Source organism: Panulirus ornatus, chromosome 12, assembly GCF_036320965.1.
Source record: "Panulirus ornatus isolate Po-2019 chromosome 12, ASM3632096v1, whole genome shotgun sequence".
Taxonomy (NCBI): Eukaryota; Metazoa; Arthropoda; class Malacostraca; order Decapoda; family Palinuridae; genus Panulirus; species Panulirus ornatus.
The window spans coordinates 49,405,014-49,425,985 of NC_092235.1; the positions used below are offsets into that span (position 1 = coordinate 49,405,014).

General features: G+C 43.4%; 1 protein-coding gene across 1 annotated transcript in view; it reads left to right on the plus strand.

Moving 5' to 3' along the window:
- Nucleotides 1-20,972, plus strand: part of LOC139752044 (tubulin alpha chain-like) — a 73,177-nt gene that overhangs the window by 50,906 nt on the left and 1,299 nt on the right. Inside the window, exons 11-12 of the mRNA XM_071667859.1 lie at nt 9,386-9,586; nt 19,317-19,480. Of these exons, the coding sequence (XP_071523960.1) occupies nt 9,386-9,586; nt 19,317-19,480 (365 nt within the window). The remainder of the gene's footprint in view (nt 1-9,385; nt 9,587-19,316; nt 19,481-20,972) is intronic.

Here is a 20,972-nt window from a genome sequence, read left to right on the forward strand (position 1 = left end):
CTCACTGTCTCACCGGCAGTAAGAATGAAAAAAAAAAAAAAAGAAAAAAAGAATAGAAACCGGACTCTCCACTCACTGGACGAGCTGTGGATGCATTTGTTGCTATTTCCTGATTGGAAGAGGCGGGCTTCCAGTCATTTTCTTGTACACCCTCAGCTTGACCGCAATTTCCCTGGACACGAGTTGTCTGGCCATGAGTTGCTTGGCCACAAGTTACCTTGCATACAGTTGCCTGGCCAACAGTTGCCTCGCTATCAGTCACCGGACCATCAGTTGCTTGACCATCAGTTGCCTGGCCATCAGTTGCTTGACCATCAGTCACTTAACCATCTGTTGCTTGACCATCAGTTGCCTGGCCATCAGTTGCTTGACCATCAGTCACCTAACCATCTGTTGCCTGACCATCAGTGGCCTGGCCATTAGTTGCCTCGCCACCAGTTACCTTGCCATCAGTAGCTTGACCATCAGTTGCGTGGCGTGTTCGCTGTGATTTGAGTCAGGTCGATCAAGAGTACAAATCAGGTCAATAACTGAGGAGGGGAACGTGCTAAGTTTCCCTGAGTGTGGCAGGTAGTTTACTGGGTGTGTTAGGAAGAGTATATGAGCGTGGTAGGGAGTATACCAGGATATGTCTGGGAGTGTACCTGTGCCTGGGTGTGCTAAGTAATGTGCCTGGACATGTTTAGAAATGTTCCTGTGTGTTCTAGGGAGTGCTAGGGTGTGTTGAGGATTATGCATGAATGCACCAGGGAGTGTACTAGGTGTGCGAGGGAGTATGGGTGTATAAGGGAATGAACCTATACGTAGGTGCGCGAGGGAGTGCGTCTAGGTATTATAGGAAACTTGTACCTAGATATGCTAGGATGTGTACTTGGATGTACTAGAGATTGTACCTGGGTGTGTTGGAGAGTGTACCTGGGTGTGCTTGGGAGTATATCTGGGTGTACTAAGGAGTGTGCCTGAGTGCGCTTGGGAGTATAACTGGATGTACTAAGGAGTGTGTGTATCTACGTGCGCTTGAGAGTACACTTAGGTGTACTAAGATATGCTAGGATGTGTACTTGTATGTACTAGAGACTGTACCTCGGTGTGTTGGAGAGTGTTCCTGAGTGAGCATAGGAGTATACCTGGGTGTACTAAGGAGTGTACCTGAGTACGCTTGGGAGTATACCTTGGTGTACTAAGGAGTGTACCTGAGTGTGCTTGGGAGTATACCTGGGTGTAATAGGGAGTGTACCTGAGTGTGCTTGGGAGTGTACCTAGGTGTACTAAGGAGTGTGCCTGAGTGTGCAAAGGCGTGTACGCGGGTGTACTGAAGAGTGTACCTGGGATATGTTTGGGAATGTACCTGGGTGTGCTCGAGAGTGTTCATGGGCGTACTAAGGAGTGTACCTGGGTGTGAGTGATTCCCATTTTAAGTTCCGCCATAGGAAATTAAGCAAATGTTTGTACAAGTTCTAGAACATCTAGAGATTACATTTAATATCTGAAACTCCTGAATGAATATTGCTGGATATTCAAGAGCAGTTAGATATGCAGTGGATATCGCAATATTCATTTATTCATTATACTTAATCGCTGTCTCCTGCGTTAGCGAGGTAGCGCAAGGAAACAGGCGAAAGAAAGGCCCAACCCGCACATATACACATGTATATACATAAACGCCCATACACGCACATTTACATACCTATACATATCAACGTATACATATATATACATACACAGACATATACATATATACACATGTACATATTCATATTTGCTGCCTTCATTCATAGCACACACCCTCCCTCCCTGCGGGGTAGCGCTAGGGAAATACAAAACAGGCCACATTCGTTCACACTCAGTCTCTAGCTATCATGTGTAATGCATCGAAACCACAGCTCCCTTTCCACATCCAAGCCCCACAAACTTTCCATAATTTAACCGAGACGCTTCACATGCCCTGGTTCAATCCATTGACAGCACTTCCACCCCGGTATACCACATCGTTCCAATTCACTCTATTCCTTGCACGCCCTTCACCCTCCTGCATGTTCAGGCCCCGATCGTTCAAAATCCTTTTCACTCCATCCTGCCATCTCCAATTTGGTCTCCCGCTTCTTCTCGTTCCCTCTACCTCTGACACATATATCCTCTTGGTCAATCTTTCCTCACTCATTCTCTCCATGTGACCAAACCATTTCAACAAACTCTCTTCTGCTCTCTCAAACACACTCTTTTTATCACCACACATCTCTCTTACCCTTTCATTACTTACTCGATCAAACTACCTCACACCACATATTGTCCTCAAACATTTCATTTCTAACACATCCACCCTCCTCCGGACAACCCTATCTATAGCCAATGGCTCGCAACCATATAACATTGTTGGAACCACTATTCCTTCAAACATACCTATTATTGCTCTCCAAGATAGCGTTCTCGCCTTCCACACATTCTTCAACGCTTCCAGAACCTTCGCCCCCTCCCCCACCTTGTGACTCACTTCCGCTTCCTTGGTTCCATCCGCTGCTAAATCCACTCCCAGATATCTAAAAGACTTCACTTCCTCCAGTTTTCCTCCATTCAAACTTACCTCCCGATTAACTTGTCCCTCAACCCTACTGAACCTAATAACTTTGCTCTTATTCACATTTACTCTCAGCTTTCTTCTTTTTTACACTATACCTACTTCAGTCACCAACTTCTGCAGTTTCTCACCCTGTTGACAATCGGATGTCAGGTGTGATACAGCAGTTTTCAGGGGAATATCGAGTAGGCTGCAGGCCAGGTGTGTTCTGCTATAGGCTACAGGCCAGGTCTGTTCTGCTGTCGGCTGCAGGCCAAGTCTGTTCTACTGTGGGCTGCAGGCCAAGTCTGTTCTGCTGCACTGTTGTCATGTGGCTTGAGGGAGCGTCTGAGCACAATGTTGCAACCCTAAAGCACGGCTGATCTCTTTCACCACGACGATATGGCCATTGCGCAAGATGCATGATTCGACCCCTGAGTACGATGGTATGATTCTTGAGCACGACTGTGCAACCCTTGAGCACGAACGTCCCTTGAGCGCGACGGTAGGACCCTTGAACAAACCACGATACTATTCTGAGCACGATAGTATAATGCTTGAGCACGGCGATATTATCCTGAGCACGACGATGGGACGCTTTGATTACGAAAATACGACCCTTGAAAAATGTTGTTGCTGTTCAGAAAATCGACTTCATTTTTGTAGAAATCAGAGATAAGTTTCAAAAGAAAATAACCATAGCATTAGTTTATAGGCCTCTAGCAAGGACAGTAGGAGTAGACGAAAGATTATATAATCATTTTGCAGAAATTGCAATAAAAGTGATTCAGTGTGTAGGAGAATTTAGTATACCAATATCTGAGTGTGAAAGACCCCATTCCAGTTGCTTGGGGCGTGAGCTTAACCTAGATTTGCTTGAAAGTGTCTTGATGCAATAAGTTGATAAAACTACACACGACAAGAATACAGTAGATTTAGTTCTAAGCACAAGTGAGGATCTCGTTAACAGTGTTGAATGTTGGAGAAATATTTGGTACAAGTGACCACGGGCAAATTACTTTTAAATTAACTTTCAACATTGCCTGTCATGCTGGTCACAACATTGCCTGTCATGCTGGTCACAACATTACCTGTCATACTGGTCAGTATGAGAGTCGCTAGTAAGTACTAGATTTTAGACCTGCAAATTATAAAGATCTTCGCATTGCTCTTGACAGGAAGCGATATGGATGTAACTTGGGAGAGCTTCAGTAAAACGTTCAAAGCAGTAGAGGGAACAGTTGTGCCACCGCATAGCAGACAGTTTTTCTTCAATGCAGTGACATAAAGACGTATCTGTTGTCATGAAAGAGGCGGATATGTAGCTCAAAGGGATAAAAAAAAAAAAAAAACTAGCTTGATAGAGCAATTTATGTAAGTCTGCGTAGACAAACTAATAGACTTAATCGTCACATGAAAAGTTCATAATGTTTTTTTATCTTAATACGGACACTATCCCAAAAAAAAATGTCGCCCCATTTTTCATCAATACAATGTATCAGTGGTCAAAACCTTCTGAACAGTAACTGTGTAACCTGCTTTATGTTGCTGGGCCTTCCCTCCCAGTATCTGTGAGATTGCCAGTTATGTTTGGCATGTGCTTTGATTATGGTAGATCACCGTGCGCCATCTTTGGTAGAATGATGTGTCAGTGCAGCAAAAATACACCAACAGTTTTCAAATAGCTTTTTTTTTTTCTGCTGGAAATCCATGACCAACATTAGTACCTGATATTCATTGGAGAACGCAGGCTCCTGTGATGATTATGTCGTTTAGTGATAATGACTTAAATAATGTTTGGCATTGGCAATGCCTTACAGGGAATGAAACCAATATTCATTGAGATCTTTATTACTTGTTAATTGGAGTTTCTAGCTATCAATATATTGTATATCCATCCCCACCTACATCAATGAAACTACTAAGCCTGTGGGGGATAAAGGCCACTAGCGACTGTGTCAACACCTGTCCCTCTTTTAAGCTCTAAGCCCCTCCCAAGCCAACAATGCACTGATGACCACGGCTTTTCGGCTCCGTCGGATGACATGTATGGGGATGAGGTCTGGAGATTTTGGAGGATGTGGCGTAATCTCTGGACGGTCGTAAAACTAGCATTTAATAAGATTTGCTATTTTATGGGGCTGTTGTCCTGAAGGAGGTAAAACGATGTTGCAACAGGGAACTGCAGGTCCTTGACAGAAGGAAGAAGCCCCTCCTCCAACATCACATACATACTTCACCCTTGTGAACCATCCCATACCAATATGGGCTAGTTTCTCGATACTACCTGTCTGGATCCGACCATATGATCCGTATGGGCTTAGCTCTCCCATGTTCCACATCATGTCTGTCAAACCACATCGATTGTCAATGTGATTAGCACACCTAAGCCACATGTACAGTTGCCAGTTTAACACCTCAAGTCGCATTGCGCTATATAACAATCACATTTATTAATCAGATTCCAGCGATATACAAGAATGATAATACGTGGCAGTGCACGACGAACTTGTACTCTAAAACGAACCATATAAACACAGTTGGCTATAAGAGTTTTTACGATATGACTTTACATGGAATTATTCGGTGTAAATATTTGCTCGTACAGAATACAGTTCGTTAAGAGAGAAAGAGAGATTGGGGGTTAATATTTACCTTGTGTTTATTCTGCGTCACAACCACGAGACTTAGGAGACGCCTGTCGGAAAACTCGGTCGATGAAGTCTTCTCATCCCTGAAGCTAAGAGGTTTATTGGCATATTCTGGATTTCCTCAATTCTAGTTTGCATGCCAGTATAGGGCCATGCAAGCCACTGGTGTGTAGTATTCTGTTTTTGTTTGTTCTGTGCCTCTGAGCTCTTGATGGGCACGTCAGGTGGTTGTCGAGGTAACAGGATCATGACTGTTGGCAGCTGTGATGGCCCTGTCTCTCTCCCCTCCTATGCAGCGAGTGCGACCACTCAATGGTTTGTTCTTTGGTGGTGCCAGTGTCACCATGCCTCCTTAGCCACCTGGTTGCTATATGATAAAGCTGATGAACTATCCAAAACATCTGCCTTGAAAGATGTTGATTACCCCCTTGGGTCTACCTAAGAGTAACCTTAAAACATAGTTCAGAAGGAACATAGAAGGAACATAGATAAAGTCTTTTAGACTTGAATAGTGACATTGACACAAACAGGTCCATATACCACCAAAGTATCAGGCAAGAAGAGGCATACATATATATTTTATTCTTTTTTTATTATACTTTGTGGCTGTCTCCCGCGTTATCGAGGTAGCGCAAGGAAACAGACAAGGAATGGCCCAACCCACCCACATACACATGTATATGCATAAACGCCCACACACGCACATATACATACATATACATTTCAACGTATACATACATAAACCTACACAGACATATACATATATACACATGTACATATCCATACTTGCTGCCTTCATCCATTCTCGTCGCCACCCCGCCACACACGAAATAGCATCCCCTCCCAGCGAGGCAGCACCAGGAACTGACAAAAAGGCCACATTCGTTCATATTCAGTCTCTAGTTGTCATGTGTAATGCACCAAAACCACAGCTCCCTTTCCACATCCAAGTCTTGTAATAGCAAGTATCGTCTTTGAAGTTACTGATTTTACAAGTCAGGATGTAATGCCCCAAGGTGTGAGCATTACTTTGTTGGCAAAGTTTACATTTGGGCTGTTCACTGTTAACAGAAGGGATAAACTCGAATGAGTATCTATAGCCCCAGCCTTAGTCGAACGACAACATCGAGGTGTCTGTCAATCCTGTTGGTGGAACCATACATGTGTGATAGTGTGTAAGAAAGTAAACTCTAGACTGATATGGGTAAACTGAAAGTGGATGGAGAGAGATGGGTGATATTTGGTGCCTGTGCACCTGGTCATGTGAAGAGAGATCATGAGAGACAAGTGTTTTGGGAGCAGCTGAGTGAGTGTGTTAGCAGTTTTGATGCACGAGACCTGGTTATAGTGATGGGTGATTTGAATGCAAAGGTGAGTAATGTGGCATTCGAGGGTATAATTGGTGTACATGGAGTGTTCAGTGTTGTAAATGGAAATGGTGAAGAGCTTGTGGATTTGTGTGCTGAAAAAGGACTGGTGATTGGGAATACCTGGTTTAAAAAGAGAGATATACATAAGTATACGAATGTGAGTAGGAGAGATGGCCAGAGAGCGTTATTATATTACGTGTTAATTGATAGGCGTGTAAAAGAGAGACTTTTGGATGTTAATGTGCTGTGAGGGGCAGCTGGCGGGATTTCTGATCACTATCTTGTGGAGGCGAAGGTGAAGATTTGTATAGGTTTTCAGAAAAGAGGAGAGAATGTTGAGGAGAAGAGAGTGGTGAGAGTAAGTGAGCTAGGGAAGGAGACTTGTGTGAGGATGTACCTGGAGAGATTGAGTTCATAATGGCAAAAGGTGAGAGCAAATGGCGTGAGGGGAGTGGGGAGGAATGGGATGTATTCAGGGAAGCAGTGATGGCTTGCGCAAAAGATGCATGTGGCATGAGAAAGGTGGGAGGTGGGCAGATTAGAAAGGGTAGTGAGTGGTCTGATGAAAAAGTATGATTGTTAGTGAAGAGAAGAGAGAGGCGTTTGGACGATTTTTGTAGGGAAGTAGTGCAAATGACTGGAAGATGTATAAAAGAAAGAGGCAAGAGGTCAAGAGAAGGGTGCAAGAGGTGAAAAAGAGGACAAATGAGAGCTGGGGTGAGAGTGTATCATTAAATTTTAGGGAGAATAAAAAGATGTTTGTTTTGGAAGGAGGTAAATAAAGTGCGTGAGACAAATGGGAGCATCGGTAAAGGGGGCAAATGGGGAGATAATGACAAGTAGTGATGAAGTGTGAGGGAGATGGAGTGAGTATTTTGAAGGTTTATTGAATGTGTTTGATGATAGAGTGGCAGATATAGGGTGTTTTGGTCGGGGTGGTGTGCGAAGGTCGGGGAGAATGGTTTGGTAAACAGGGAAGAAGTAGTGAAAGCTTTGCGGAGGATAAAAACCGGCAAGGCGGCGGGTTTGGATGGTATGGCAGTCGAATTTATTAAAAACAGGGGGTGACTGTGTTGTTGATTGGTTGGTAAGGATATTCACCGCATGTGTGGATCATGGTGAAGTGCCTGAGGACTGGCGGAATGCATGCATAGTACCACTTTACAAAGGCATAGGGGATAAAGGTGAGTGTTCAAATTACAGATGTATAACTTTGTTGAGTATTCCTGGGAAATTATATGGGCAGGTATTGATTGAGAGGGCAAAGCCATGTACAGAGCATCAGATTGGGGAAGAGCAGTGTGGTTCCAGAAGTAGTAGAGGATGTGTGACAGGTGTTTGCTTCAAAGAATGTATGTGAGAAATATTCAGAAAAACAAATGGATTTGCATGTGGCATTTATGGATCTGGAGAGGGCATATGATAGGGTTCACAGAGATGCTTTGTGGAAGGTTTTAAGAGTATATGGTGTGGGAGGTAAGTTGTTGGAGGCAGTGAAAAGTTTTACTAAGGATATAAGGCATGTGTACGAGTAGGAAGAGAGGAAAGTGATTGGTTCCTACTGAATGTCGGTTTGCGGCAGGGGTGCGTGATGTCTCCATGGTTGATTCGGATGAGAAACTGCAGAAGTTGGTGACTGAGTCGGTAAAGTGTGTGAAAGAGGGAAGTTGAAAGTAAATGTGAATACGAGCAAGGTTATTAGATTCTGTAGGGTTGAGCGATAAGTTGATTAGGAGGTAAGTTTGAATGGAGAAAACTGGAGGAAGTGAAGTGTTTTCAGTATCTGGGAGTGGACTTAGCAGCGGATGGAACCATGGAAACGGAAGTGAATCATAGGGTGGGGAGGGGGGCCAAGGTTCTGGGAGCGATGAAGAATGTGTGGAAGGCGAGAACGTTACCTCGGAAAGCAAAAATGGGAATGTTTGAAGGAACAGTGGTTCCAACAATGTTATATGGGTGCGATGCATGGGCTATAGAGGAGGGTGGATGTGTAGGATATGAAATGTTTGAGGACAAGATTTGGTGTGAGGCGGTTTGATTGAGTATGTAATGAATGAGTGAGGAGAGATTGACAAAGAGGATATATGTGACAGATGTGGAGGGAAGGAGAAGCGGGAGACCAAATTGGAGGCGGAAGGATGGAGTGAAAAAGATTTTGAGCGATTGGGGCCTGAACATAGGTGGGTGAAAGGAGTGCAGTTAATAGAGTGAATTGGAACGATGTGGTATACCAATGTCGACGTGCTGTCAATGGATGAAACCAGGGCATGTGAAGCGTTTGGGGTAAACCATGGAAAGGTCTGTGGGGCCTGGATATGGAAAGTAAGCTGTGGTGTCAGTGCATTAGACATGACAGCTAAAGACGGAGTGTGAACGAATGTGGCCTTTTTTTGCCTTTTCCCGGCGCTACCTCGCTGGTGGGGGGGGGGGGGTGCTATTTCATGTGTGGCGGGGTGGCTACAGGAATGGTTGAAGGCAACACGTAGGAATATGTACATGTGTATACATGTATGTATATGTCTGTGTATGTATATGTATGTATACGTGGAAATGTATATGTGCGTGTATGGGCGTTTATGTACATACATGTGTATGTGGGTAGGTTGGGCCATTCCTTGTCTGTTTTCCGTGCGCTACCTCGCTGACGCTCGAGACGTCTAACAAAAAGATTAAAGATGTAATGAAAATCAATTGAGTGTAAGCGTTTCCCTCACCTTCCATAACGATATTTTGCAGTTATTACACACTAGATCAGGGGTCTGTCTAACTCGCTAATAGTTTCAATAGATACATCAAGTTGTACCCCGTAGGTTTCGACGGCTGAGTTGACCAACGAGTGCTTTTCACCCGGGATGCAGATGGTGAAGTGCAACCCACGCAATGGCAAGTACATGGCAGTCACTCTCCTGTACCGCGGCGACGTGGTGCCCAAGGATGTCAACACCGCCATCCAGACCATCAAGAACACCAAGAGCATCGAGTTCGTCGACTGGTGTCCCACAGGCTTTAAGGTCCGTCTTCTCATGATTACCATATATATAAACCCCTATGTCTCACCCGAGAGTTGCATTGGTCAACAGAATTTATACACCACAGTTGACAATAACTTTGTTATAGAAGCTGAAAATACCTCAAAACTCGCCACTGGAATGACTATAAACACGTGCATATATGTGTTTAAGTTCCAATAAAAGATATCATGTAATACAGTGTAATGATTTCACACTAACTGGCAACCGGTCACAAAAAGCATCACACACGCGAGGATGATCCTTTTATGACGTCAGTGGAAAGCCTGTTTTTAATGACGCAGCAGAATATCTTTCCTCTAGTGTTGCAGTTGCTCAACATATTTGCTTATTTTAAAGAAAAGAATAATAAATCTCATCTCAACGATCATCTCTTGATATTATACCTCCTTTTCCATTTATAATGTGCAGTTTACGTTAGGTTTCTAACAACTTTATAATACTATACATGTCCTTCGTTCATTACATCCTCGCTCTCGAGTCTGTGTTGGTGCAGGTCGTTAAACACGACTTTTTCTTTTTTTTTTTTCCCCTCCGCATGTGATCCGGGTCTGCATCGGCCGGCTGGCTCTCTCTCTCTCTCTCTCTCTCTCTCTCTCTCTCTCTCTCTCTCTCTCTCTCTCTCTCTCTCTCTCTCTCTCTCCTCTCTTGTTTTTGTTTGTTGTCGTCAGGTTTGGCCATCTCGCTCTGTGGGTCAATACACAGGATTTTGCTACAGCGTTCACATCTTTCGTGTGAAATTGTGTGGATAATCCTTTCCTCAAAGCTTTTTTTTTGTCACATTCATATATTGCGCGAGTAATTTGGTCAAATTATACTTAATCATCATGCGTTGTATAACAGTTGAGGATGATTGTTTGTGTTAGATCGTCGGACTGCTATTGGTCCAACTCGGGCCTTTGCCTGTTGACGGGCCGTTCCCTGTTTTTTTTTTTTTATTATAAGTCGGGGTCGGCCTTGTTCAAGGCCTTCAGAAATCAGATAACATGAGGACTTGCTTAACAGCATTATGTGACTTGATTAAAGTAAAGGAACTGTTGTTATCGCCCACCACTCTTGGACGTGGTCACATTCGGTGTTGAGGCGCCCTATGGTGCTGGCTGTGCTGTTTTCATCTGGGCGATGGGTTTGAGGTCATGGTCCAGAGCAAGTGTTTCAGATGAAGCTTTTGAGCTTTGTAGAGCGGTTAGGCCGCTGGTATTACTTGATTTTCCTCATTGAGATAAGGAATCTTGCTTGACTTCGCAGTCAAGCATGTAGTGTCCCATTGGGTACGTTGACGGCTTCTGACAGTACACAGTCTTTGATGACGCCGGCAGCTCTTTGCCAGCTGCATTTGCACCCCAGTCGAAAACGATGTAGATTGACTAGGGTCTATGTCAGCGTGCCTCTGTCGGTGTATGGTGGCTCTAGTTTCATAGTCACCATGTACCATCTGCCTGACAGGGATCCGGCGTTGTAAGCGTCTAGATTCTTCTTGGTCCGGAACCTTGCTGCTCTCAGTAACTTGTGTTTAACCTGTTCCAGGCTCACTGTAATGTGCACCCGGATGTTGGTTGCTAAAACGTGTGGCTGCTTTGGCTGTCTTGTCTGCTATCTAGTTTCCATCGATCCCCACTTGGCTGGGGATCCAGTGTATGGTGACAGGACCGCCCTGTCGCTGTAGCTCTTGAAACTGACCCAGGACCGAGGTGACAAGTTTGATGTTGTTTTTGAGGAGGCTCTGTTGCTGCGCTTGCACTGATTGGAGTCCGTGTGTAATATCACGGGCTTAGAATGCGTGGTAACTGCTTGTTCAAGGGCTTTGGATTTTGCTTTCAGCTCCGTCTGCAGTGTGGAGTAGCCATCTGACCGCCTCGAGAGGCGAGTATGACCTTAGGTGTGGAAGGCCGCCCCCGACCTTCCTTCATCTGTATGGTCCAATGAGCCGTCTGTGAAATATGCCACAGCTTTAGCTGATGTTTCAGTGGCCATGGTTCTCAAGGCCAGTCTTCTCAGGTCTTCCTGCTGTGACTGTGAAGGTTGCTGGTGGAATGTCCCATGGAGGCGGTACACCGTACCTTTGGTGTTGTGTATCCTCCATATCCAGTATGGATGCGGCCGCTTGAAGAAGTTGAATGGTGTTGGCCGCCTCATGCGTCCAAGTGGTCCTTCGCAACTTATGGTCCAAGTGGAGGGCAGCGCTAACCTTGGCCTTCGTAGTTGTGTGCTTGTCTGACTTGTAGATCTTGTCGAAAAGTGCAGCTGTCGTCTGCTTAACTCTTGCCGCTAGGAATGGCAGCCCAGTCTCAATCTGCAGGTTGCAGATCCTGGTCCACATGGGACCTCATGATTTTTTCTCTATTTTTCGTTCTGTGACGGAGATCTTGAAGCTGCGGCCTGAAGCTGAGGTTTTGGCCAAACTACATCCCAAGACATTGGTGGGTGTCGACTCAGGTCACCGGCGTTCCTGAACAGAGAACATCCTGTCCGGCTTCGTTGAGCAGATGGCCATAGCCCTTGTTTTGGCTGGGTTGATCTTGAAACTCAAGAAGACTCTGCGCTTGAATAACTGAGACCCTCGAGCAGCAGAAGGGGTTTCAACGGGAGATCCTAATGCCGTAAGAGAGTCTCTGTATATCAACCCTGCCCTGCTTCTCAGACGTGTCTGAAGGTATCTGGTCGACTAGAGTCGACGGTACCTCGACCCGGCTGGGTCTAGAAAAAGGTCAGGCGAGCCTGCTGTCAGCTGGAGAACAGTACTACTGTCTTCATTATGTGACGCAGCTGAGGAATTTCAGAAGAAAATGATATTCTGTTCCACGCACGACACAGTGTGACAGTTGCCAGTCAGGAAAGCTATATTTGTATCCCTTTGCAGCCTGGTCTATGAGGTTTCTTAGTCTTATTTCTCCGTAGATTTGTCGTAGTGGTATATCGGTTATTGTGGGTACAGTACCACTAGTTTATCACTTATGGGTAATGAGTTTCTTACAAAGTGTTCGTTTTTCTTTTTTTTATGTTAGCTGAGACGGCGCGAGCAGCTGAGGCCCTAACTTGGGGTGAATGAACAGCTGGGCTGACTATGGACCGACTGCCGTAACCAGAATTCGAGCCTATGCACTCGAGTCCTAGACGACCCGTGAATGCATCATGGTCAAGAACGCTAACCGATACGCCATGGGAGTCCAATAAAATAGTTATGTTACGTGGTCAAGCTCGGGAATAGCTGTTTCTTCTGCTAACTTATGCAGTCTTTTAGCTATAGCAGTAATGAATTCGCTGTGTGTTATTCCACTGTGTCCAGGGGCCAGCTAAAGTGAAGAGATATATCATAGAGAACTCTTTTTAGTTATTACAAATGGTAAAGTTCTCTACTAGCAGGATTTCTTCCGTGTGATGAACTTCGTGGAGCAGCCATTTAGTTCCGCTAGATAGATGGAGATTTGGTTGACAGTGTACCGTCCTTCTTGAATTATTGGTGTAAGTTAGGGATCCATAGTGCGTTTGCGGGGGTTCATTGCGTCTGAAACTCTTTATCTTTGATTTGAACCTAATGGATAGGGATAAACGCTTGGCCATCACACTGGAGGCCGTGCCATCGTGCACATGGATTTCCATAGTCTCGAATGTCAGTGGATATAGTTACTGTGAATGCATGATTAATGTCCACAGTCGAACTGAATAATGTTCTAATTACTGGTTTGAAGTGAAGACAAATTCTGTTGATGTATTTGGATATATGTATGTATAACCAGAGAGTTAGGAGGAACGAGAGGGATTGTTTTACATACGCTGGTGTGCGTGTGCGAGTCTTATTCTCGTGTTAAAAGATTCGTGTGTACTTGTTCTGTTTGCTAGAGTCTCATCGATTGTTGTTTGTTGACTTAGGTGCGTGTGTGTGTGTGTGTGTGGCTGGGTGTGTAAATATATAAATGCATGAATAGATGAATAAATGAATGTAGGCTTATTGGATGTAGGCGGCCATTTGCCTGAAAATACACAGTAGAGGTATTACAGATTCTACAGACCTGGGAGGCCATGATAGTTACTAGTTAACTTGTCATACAAGCGCTTAAGATTAGGGTGAGTAGGATATTTCCACACTTTGGATAAGCGTGTGGGTAGAGTACAGTTAGATAGCCTGGGTGGCAGATATACAGGGATGTTTACAGAGCAAGTCATATGTTTCGTACATGATGAGCCTGGTTGAGCATTAAGCGATGAGTAGTTTCAGTAATACAGTAGTTGGCACACCAGATAGCCTAACTAAAAGAAAACTGAGCTGATCACTTGCATAGCAATGCACTTGTGTACGCATTATTTATGTAGTTCACAATGGTAGGTATAGAACTGTTCTTATATCTGTCTGTACGAACTGTGTTTGGAACAAGTCGATCGTGGTGACAACTGGCGGTCCGTGGTGGAAGGGTGTCGGGGGGAGGAGGTATCTGTGACAGGGATGTGTCAACAGTTTATTGTCGCACTACCGTGTGAGCTGCAGGTGTTGGTCGGAGAGAGGGTGTGAACTGGCTCAGCGAAATGGACCTCTTGGTAGGTGATGTGAGAAGTGACCAGAATGATACTGCATGTCCTTTTCTGCACTCTTTCTTGCTGGTCCCTTCTCTGTAGCTGTTAGTATGGAGAACCAAGCTGGGGAAGTGTAGGTAAGCTTAGGTAGGATGAAGATGATACAGACATTCCTGAGTTTTAGTGGAACGCCCAGTACTTTCAGCGGAGAAGATATAGACAGTATTAGGAAGATTTGATGATGGTAATGATGTGACTCTTCCAGTTTGAACCGTCGTCTTTTGTGACACAAAGGAGTTTGAAGTCTTTGACCACCCAGAGGATGTCAGGGGTCTAGCGTGACGTCAGGGAACAAGATGTTATCTGCCTCTATCTTGATGTGCATCATCAGTCTCGTGTGGTTGATGGCAACCTCGTTGGCCGCAGTCCACTCCTGATGGTTGTTGATGATGTGCTGAAGGGTACTCAAGTCAGGAGAGTTGTTGTTGATGGTGGTACCTAAGGTGGAGTCGTCTACGTACTTCCAGTGGCGTCACTGATAAGGATGAGGAAGCAGTGGCCCCATCCTGGTACCCTGTGGTACACCGCATGTTAGGGGTAGTGATGCCGATGTAGCTTTAGGGAAATGGACCGAAGGTGTGGATTGTGTGTGTGTGTGTGTGTGTGTGTGTGTGTGTGTGTGTGTGTGTGTGTGATTACTTTTAGATTACTATATGCCTACTGATATGGTGACTGAGTTTGGTAAAGTGTGTGGAAGAAGAAAGCTGAGAGTAAATGTGAGTAAGAGTAAGGTAATTGGGTTCAGTAGGGTTAAGGGCGAAGTTCATTGGAAGGTAAGTTTGAATGGAGAAAAACAGGGAAGTTTAGCGTTTTAGATATCTGGGAGTGGATTTAGCAGCGGATGGAACCATTAAAGCGGAAGTGAGTCACAGCGTGGGGGAAGGGGCGAAGGTACTGGATGCCTTGAAGACTGTGGAAGGCGAGAATGTTATCTCGAAGAGCAAAAGTGGGTATGTTTGAAGGAATAGTGGTTCCAACAATATCTGCGAAACTTGGGCTATAGATAGGGTTGTGCGGAGGAGGGTGGATGTGTTGGAAATATATATATATATATATTTCTTATTATCATTATTATCTAATAATGATAAATATATATATATATATATATATATATATATATATATATATATATATATATATATATATATATATATATATATATATATTTATATATATATTCCTATGAGTCCACGGGGACATATTCACCTTATCCCGCATTAACAAGGTAGCGTTAAGAACAGAGGAGTGAGCCTTAGAGGGTATATCCTCATATATATATATATATATATATATATATATATATATATATATATATATATATATTTATATTGCAGTAAGGTCACAGTAATGCGCACGATCTAATATTTGCTGATAACCAAGAGGAAAAATGAAACACGATAAATCCAAGTGCATTTTCGTGTAATTACACTGTCAGGGGAGATGCAAGTTTGAGACAGATGATACAGAACACTCAGTATATATATCAAAGGGGTGGATCTAGGACGTCGTTGATACACAAATGTATGTGGTTTGTGGTTTTCGGGTCTGCTGACACCGTGCATGTCATAAAATTTATGTGGTCGGGACAGGAAACCAGTAACAAATTTTGCCCACGACAAAGTTATCGAGTTTATATAGAATTTAACTAATAGTCATGTTACAATTATTTGTGTATTAAAGAAGGGACTCCTCAATATTTCTCTTAATCAACGAGTTACAGGTTGTAATTGAATGAGCATTATTCTAATTAATACAGTGGTCATAATTACAGATATGATTAGATCTTGTCCAGTTCTCATACAAGATTTATGTTGCTTAAGTCCAACAGAGAGATCCTTACTTGTCTGCCCAATATGGAATATATTACAGCTTTAGCAAGGTAATGTAAAAACAAAAAAACCGCAAAATTTTCTGGCGAGTTTTGACGAAGATATTCTTAATGATATTGTTATAGCTGGAGGATACATTCATATTAAAGGTTGTAACTTGGTAAGATTATCAATAAACAGCAAAATTAGAATATTCTTGATATCAAGGGGAGGCTTGAGGTTAAATTTGTCCACAGTGAAAGAGGGGAAATAAGGGCGACTTGATTGCAAACTTCAGGTATCTAAACCGCGTAGACGGATCTTCGAAATATGCAGGGGAAGACCAGCCAGAGGAGAAGACATAAAATTCAGCAAGGAAGTTGTTGAAATAGACTTAAAGAAGTCCTTCTCTAGCACTATAAGAGTGGTGGATGGAGTGAACAGAATGACGGAGGCTGTGCTTAATGCAGACACCATACAGAAGTTTTAAGACTATGACAGAGAATGTTTTAGAGATAGGGCCCCACGTGTTGGATCCCTCCCTTTACAGTACAAATAAGCAGTGTCAGATAGGTAAATGGCTAATTAGACACACACACACACACACACACACACACACACACACACGCATGCACTCATGTGATTGGTTCCCTGTGAATGTCGGTTTGCGGCAGGGGTGCGTGATGTCTCCATAGTTGTTTAATTTGTTTGTGGATGGGGTTCTTAGGGAGGTGAATGCAAGAGTTTTGAGAAAGGGGCAAGTATGCAGTTTCCTGTCGATGAGAGGGCTTAGGAAGTGAGTCAGTTGTTTCCTGATGGTACATCGCTGGTGGCTGATTCGGATTAGAAACTGCAGACGCTGGTGACTGAGTTTGGAAAAGTGTGTGAAAGAAGAAAGCAGAGAATAAATGTGAATAAGAGCAATGTTATTAGGTTCAGTGGGGTTGAGGGTCAAGTCAACTGGGAGGTAAGTTTGAATGGAGAAGAACTTAAGGAAGTGAAGTATTTCAGATATCTAGGAGCGGATTTAGCAGCGGATGGAACCATGGAAGCGGAAGTGAGTTACAGGGCGGGGGAGGGGGCGAAGGTTCTGGGAGCATTGAAGAATGTGTGGAAGGTGAGAACGTTATCTCGGAGAGCAAAATGGGTATGTTTGAAGGAATAGTGGTTCCAACAACGTTAAATGGTTGCGAGGCGTGGGCTGTAGATAGGGTTGTGCGGAGAATGGTGGATGTGTTGGAAATGAGATGTTTGAGGACAATATGTGGTGTGAGGTGGTTTGATCGAGTAGGTAATGAAAGGGTAAGAGAGATGTGTGGTAATAAAACGAGTGTGGTTGAGAGAGCAGAAGAGGGTGTTTTGAAATGGTTTGGTCACATGGAGAGAATGAGTGAGGAAAGATTGACAAAGAGGATATATGTGTCAGAGGTGGAGGGAACGAGAAGTGGGAGACAATATTGAAGGTGGAAGTATTTAGTGAAAAAGATTTTGAGCGATCGGGACCTGAACATACAGGATGGTGAAAGGCATGCAAGGAATAGAGTGAATTGGAACAATGTGGTATACCGGGGTGGACGTGCTGTCAATGGATTGAACCAGGGCATGTGAAGCGTCTGGGGTAAACCATGGAAAGTTTTGTGGGGCCTGGATGTGGAAAGGGAGCTGTGCATTACACATGACAGCTAGTGACTGATTGTGAACGAATGTGGCCTTTTGTCTTTTCCTAGCGCTACTTCGCGGAGGGAAGGGGGGATGCTATTTCATGTGTGGCGGGGTGGCGACGGGAATGAATAAAGGCAGCAAGTATGAGTATGTACATGTGTATATACGTATATGTATGTATACGTTGAAACGTATAGGTACGTATATGTGCGTGTGTAGACGTGTATGTAGGTGGGTTGGGCCATTTCGTCTGTTTCCTTGCGCTACCTCGCTAACGCGGGAGACAGCGACAAAGTATGATAAATAGATAAATGAATATATATATATATATATATATATATATATATATATATATATATATATATATATATATATATATATTGCAGTAACGTCATGGTGATGCGCGTGATCTGATAATTGCTGATAATCACGAGTAGAAAAATGAAACGATAAGTCCCAAGTGCACTTTCGTTTAATTACATCGTCAGGGGAGATACAGGAGTGATATAGAAGACTTAGAACATTTAGTATACATAGATAAGAGAGGCGGAGCTAAGACGCCCTTGTTACACATGCGTTTGTGGTTTGTGGTTTTCTGGTTAGATTATATGGCAAAACTAAAAGGTTTTTGTTATCAAAGGGATGTTTGAATACTTAAAGACTGCTGTTAGGTCACCCTTTATTCTCTCTCGTTTTAACGTTTCCCTGTAATTTGATTGTCTTAATTCTGGTTACATCTTTGTTGGCCTTCGCTAGATCTTCTATAGCAGTTCTTTGTGCTTCTAAAAGTGCCATGACCGAAGTTGAAAGGCTCCAATTCTGGCCTAATCTAGACTGTGAACAACTAGTTGGATAATCATTACACCCTTAACGTAATTACAGTTCTAATGATTGCCAAGCAGACTGGTTGTCTCCCTTACTATTCTCCTAAGGTGAGACTCTGACAACAAGTCAGGGACGATGCCGGCTTCCAAGTCGCTTTCACACATTTATGCGGAGTGTGTGTGTGTGTGTGTGTGCGTGTGTGAAAGATAGATTCATGTGTTTTTGGAGGATACAGAAGCATGTAGTTCTCCTTATGTCTCGTCCTGTGTCTGTCAAGAAGAGAATTCTTTTTTTGCCCAGCCTGAGACCCTCAGTCATCTGCTTGACGTTTGAAATATGTAGTATCATGGGAGGAGCAGACGGGCACAGGCTTCGAGACTGTAGTCTGTTTGGCTTCAGGTTCTGGGGACTTGAGAACGACGGACTAGTTTGCCATGTGAGCCCAGGTGGTGCCACTTGCACCTCGGAATGTTGAGTAATCATCTCGGAAACAAAAACTAGACTTCACCTCTTGCCTTTACACCATGAGCGATCTTTGCGGAGGATGTCTACCACCGTGGCTGGCCGAGCAGCCCTTGCACAAAGTGTCTGCCATGGTCATCGGCTGTTTTTGTTTCTTTGATAGCTCTTTTCTTTCCGACATCATACCAAACAAACACCTTTCTCTCATTCCAGAGATGTACTCGTATTAGACCAAAGATTTCAAGGTAAAAATCTTGTGAAATAGAATTCCAAACCACTGAATCTGTCCGAGCATTCTATTGACATGCAGACACTATAGTCTGTTTCCCTTCCCTATCTTGCCAGGTGTCTAAACAAACACTGCAATCTTGTTTTCACTTCCTCAGGTGGGAATCAACTACATGCCACCGACGGTTGTGCCTGGGGGTGACTTGGCCTCTGTGCCCAGGTCCCTCTGCATGTTGTCCAACACCACTGCCATCGCCGAAGCCTGGAGGCGCCTCGATTATAAGTTCGATCTCCTGTACGCTAAGAGAGCTTTCGTTCACTGGTAAGGCACATGTTCAGTATTCTCGCCCTCAGCATGTGAGCAGTTCTTTGGAGCTGATTTAAGCATCATTATCTCCTCCTTGCTATATGTAACTGTGCTTCGTACAGTTGGGGACAAAATTCTCGCGATCCGCCCGAACGAAGCCGTCCCGAACTCCGTGTCGACAGGGACTTCGGGACTAACGGCTTGTCACAGGACTTAGTCCACGACTATACACATACGTGATCTTTTGTCTTTTTGCACATCCGTGCACTAAAGTATGAATGCGAACTTGTCTCAGCCTTGTCTGGATATAAGTGCAATCACCAAAAAAAGGTATGGTTAACCGTTGGTTCGACGGAAGTCGAAATGAGTCAATGTTACTCTATTCGTTTCGGTATTGTTGGTACTTTTGATTACTTGTATTCTAGACATTACAAATTCCCAATTACAAATTTTGACTAAAAGCTTTGAAATGTCATTAATAGTTATTTGTTTCTTAAAAGGGACAAGCATCGGTAATAATCTGTAAAGAGTATTTCCACCCCACTTACAGTAGGAAAAGTACCATAGAAAACCAAGTATCATGTCCTTATGAAAGAAAACGCTAAATCATATATTGTTTTTGCTAAGGAAGTCATTTGAATATGTAAACAAAAAGATATTATTAAAACATCCTTATTTTGCTGATCAAACCAATAAGTGCTAATTTTCCTCTTATTACAGGATTTTGGAGTATGAATGACCATTAATGTTGAAAAGATACGAATCTATATATTCTAAAGATATACCTTTTACTGAATCAGACTGGAAGTCATTCATGGCTGTTGCTACCTTTCTATTCTTCAGTAAGAACTTAAAAAGTAGAGAGTGGGATACAGAAACAATAATGAGACTTGACATGATATGCGGATGTAAAGATGCAATGCTTATGCTGAAGTATAACTAGATTTTTTTTGACGTAGCTTCAGAACTCCGCTAGGTTTTCCGAGTATCATTCCATTGTCGTATATTTCATTTTTATTTAGTTAAACCAATATTGTTTTTACACTAAAGTTTGATATTTATGTATATTTCACTAACAAACTCAAGAAATTTTTTAATGTAAGAGACACAAGACAAGAGGAATATAGAAACATCTAGTACCTCAATTAAAGGAAGTTCCTTTACCCCTCCAATGGTACCCAGTAGCTCTCCTGCCTTATGTAATGTTATTGGCAAATTAAGAGAGCAGTCATACTTATACGTGACGATACCCAGGACTGAATGTCAGAACTCCTCATCCCATGTTTCAAAATGTAAAGCACAGCAAGTGTAATGAGACTTTTGTGTTAACCGTACTTCGTTATGGCATTTTCAGTCACATCCATGATTTTGATGCATGTGCCATTGCCTCTTCCGGGTTTCTGTACATAGGATCTTTTACACTGCCATGAACTCCCAGATCTTGTTGCTTCCCATTTCTGACACACGAATCATCCTGCCCAATGTTCGCACATCTTATGTTCTCTAC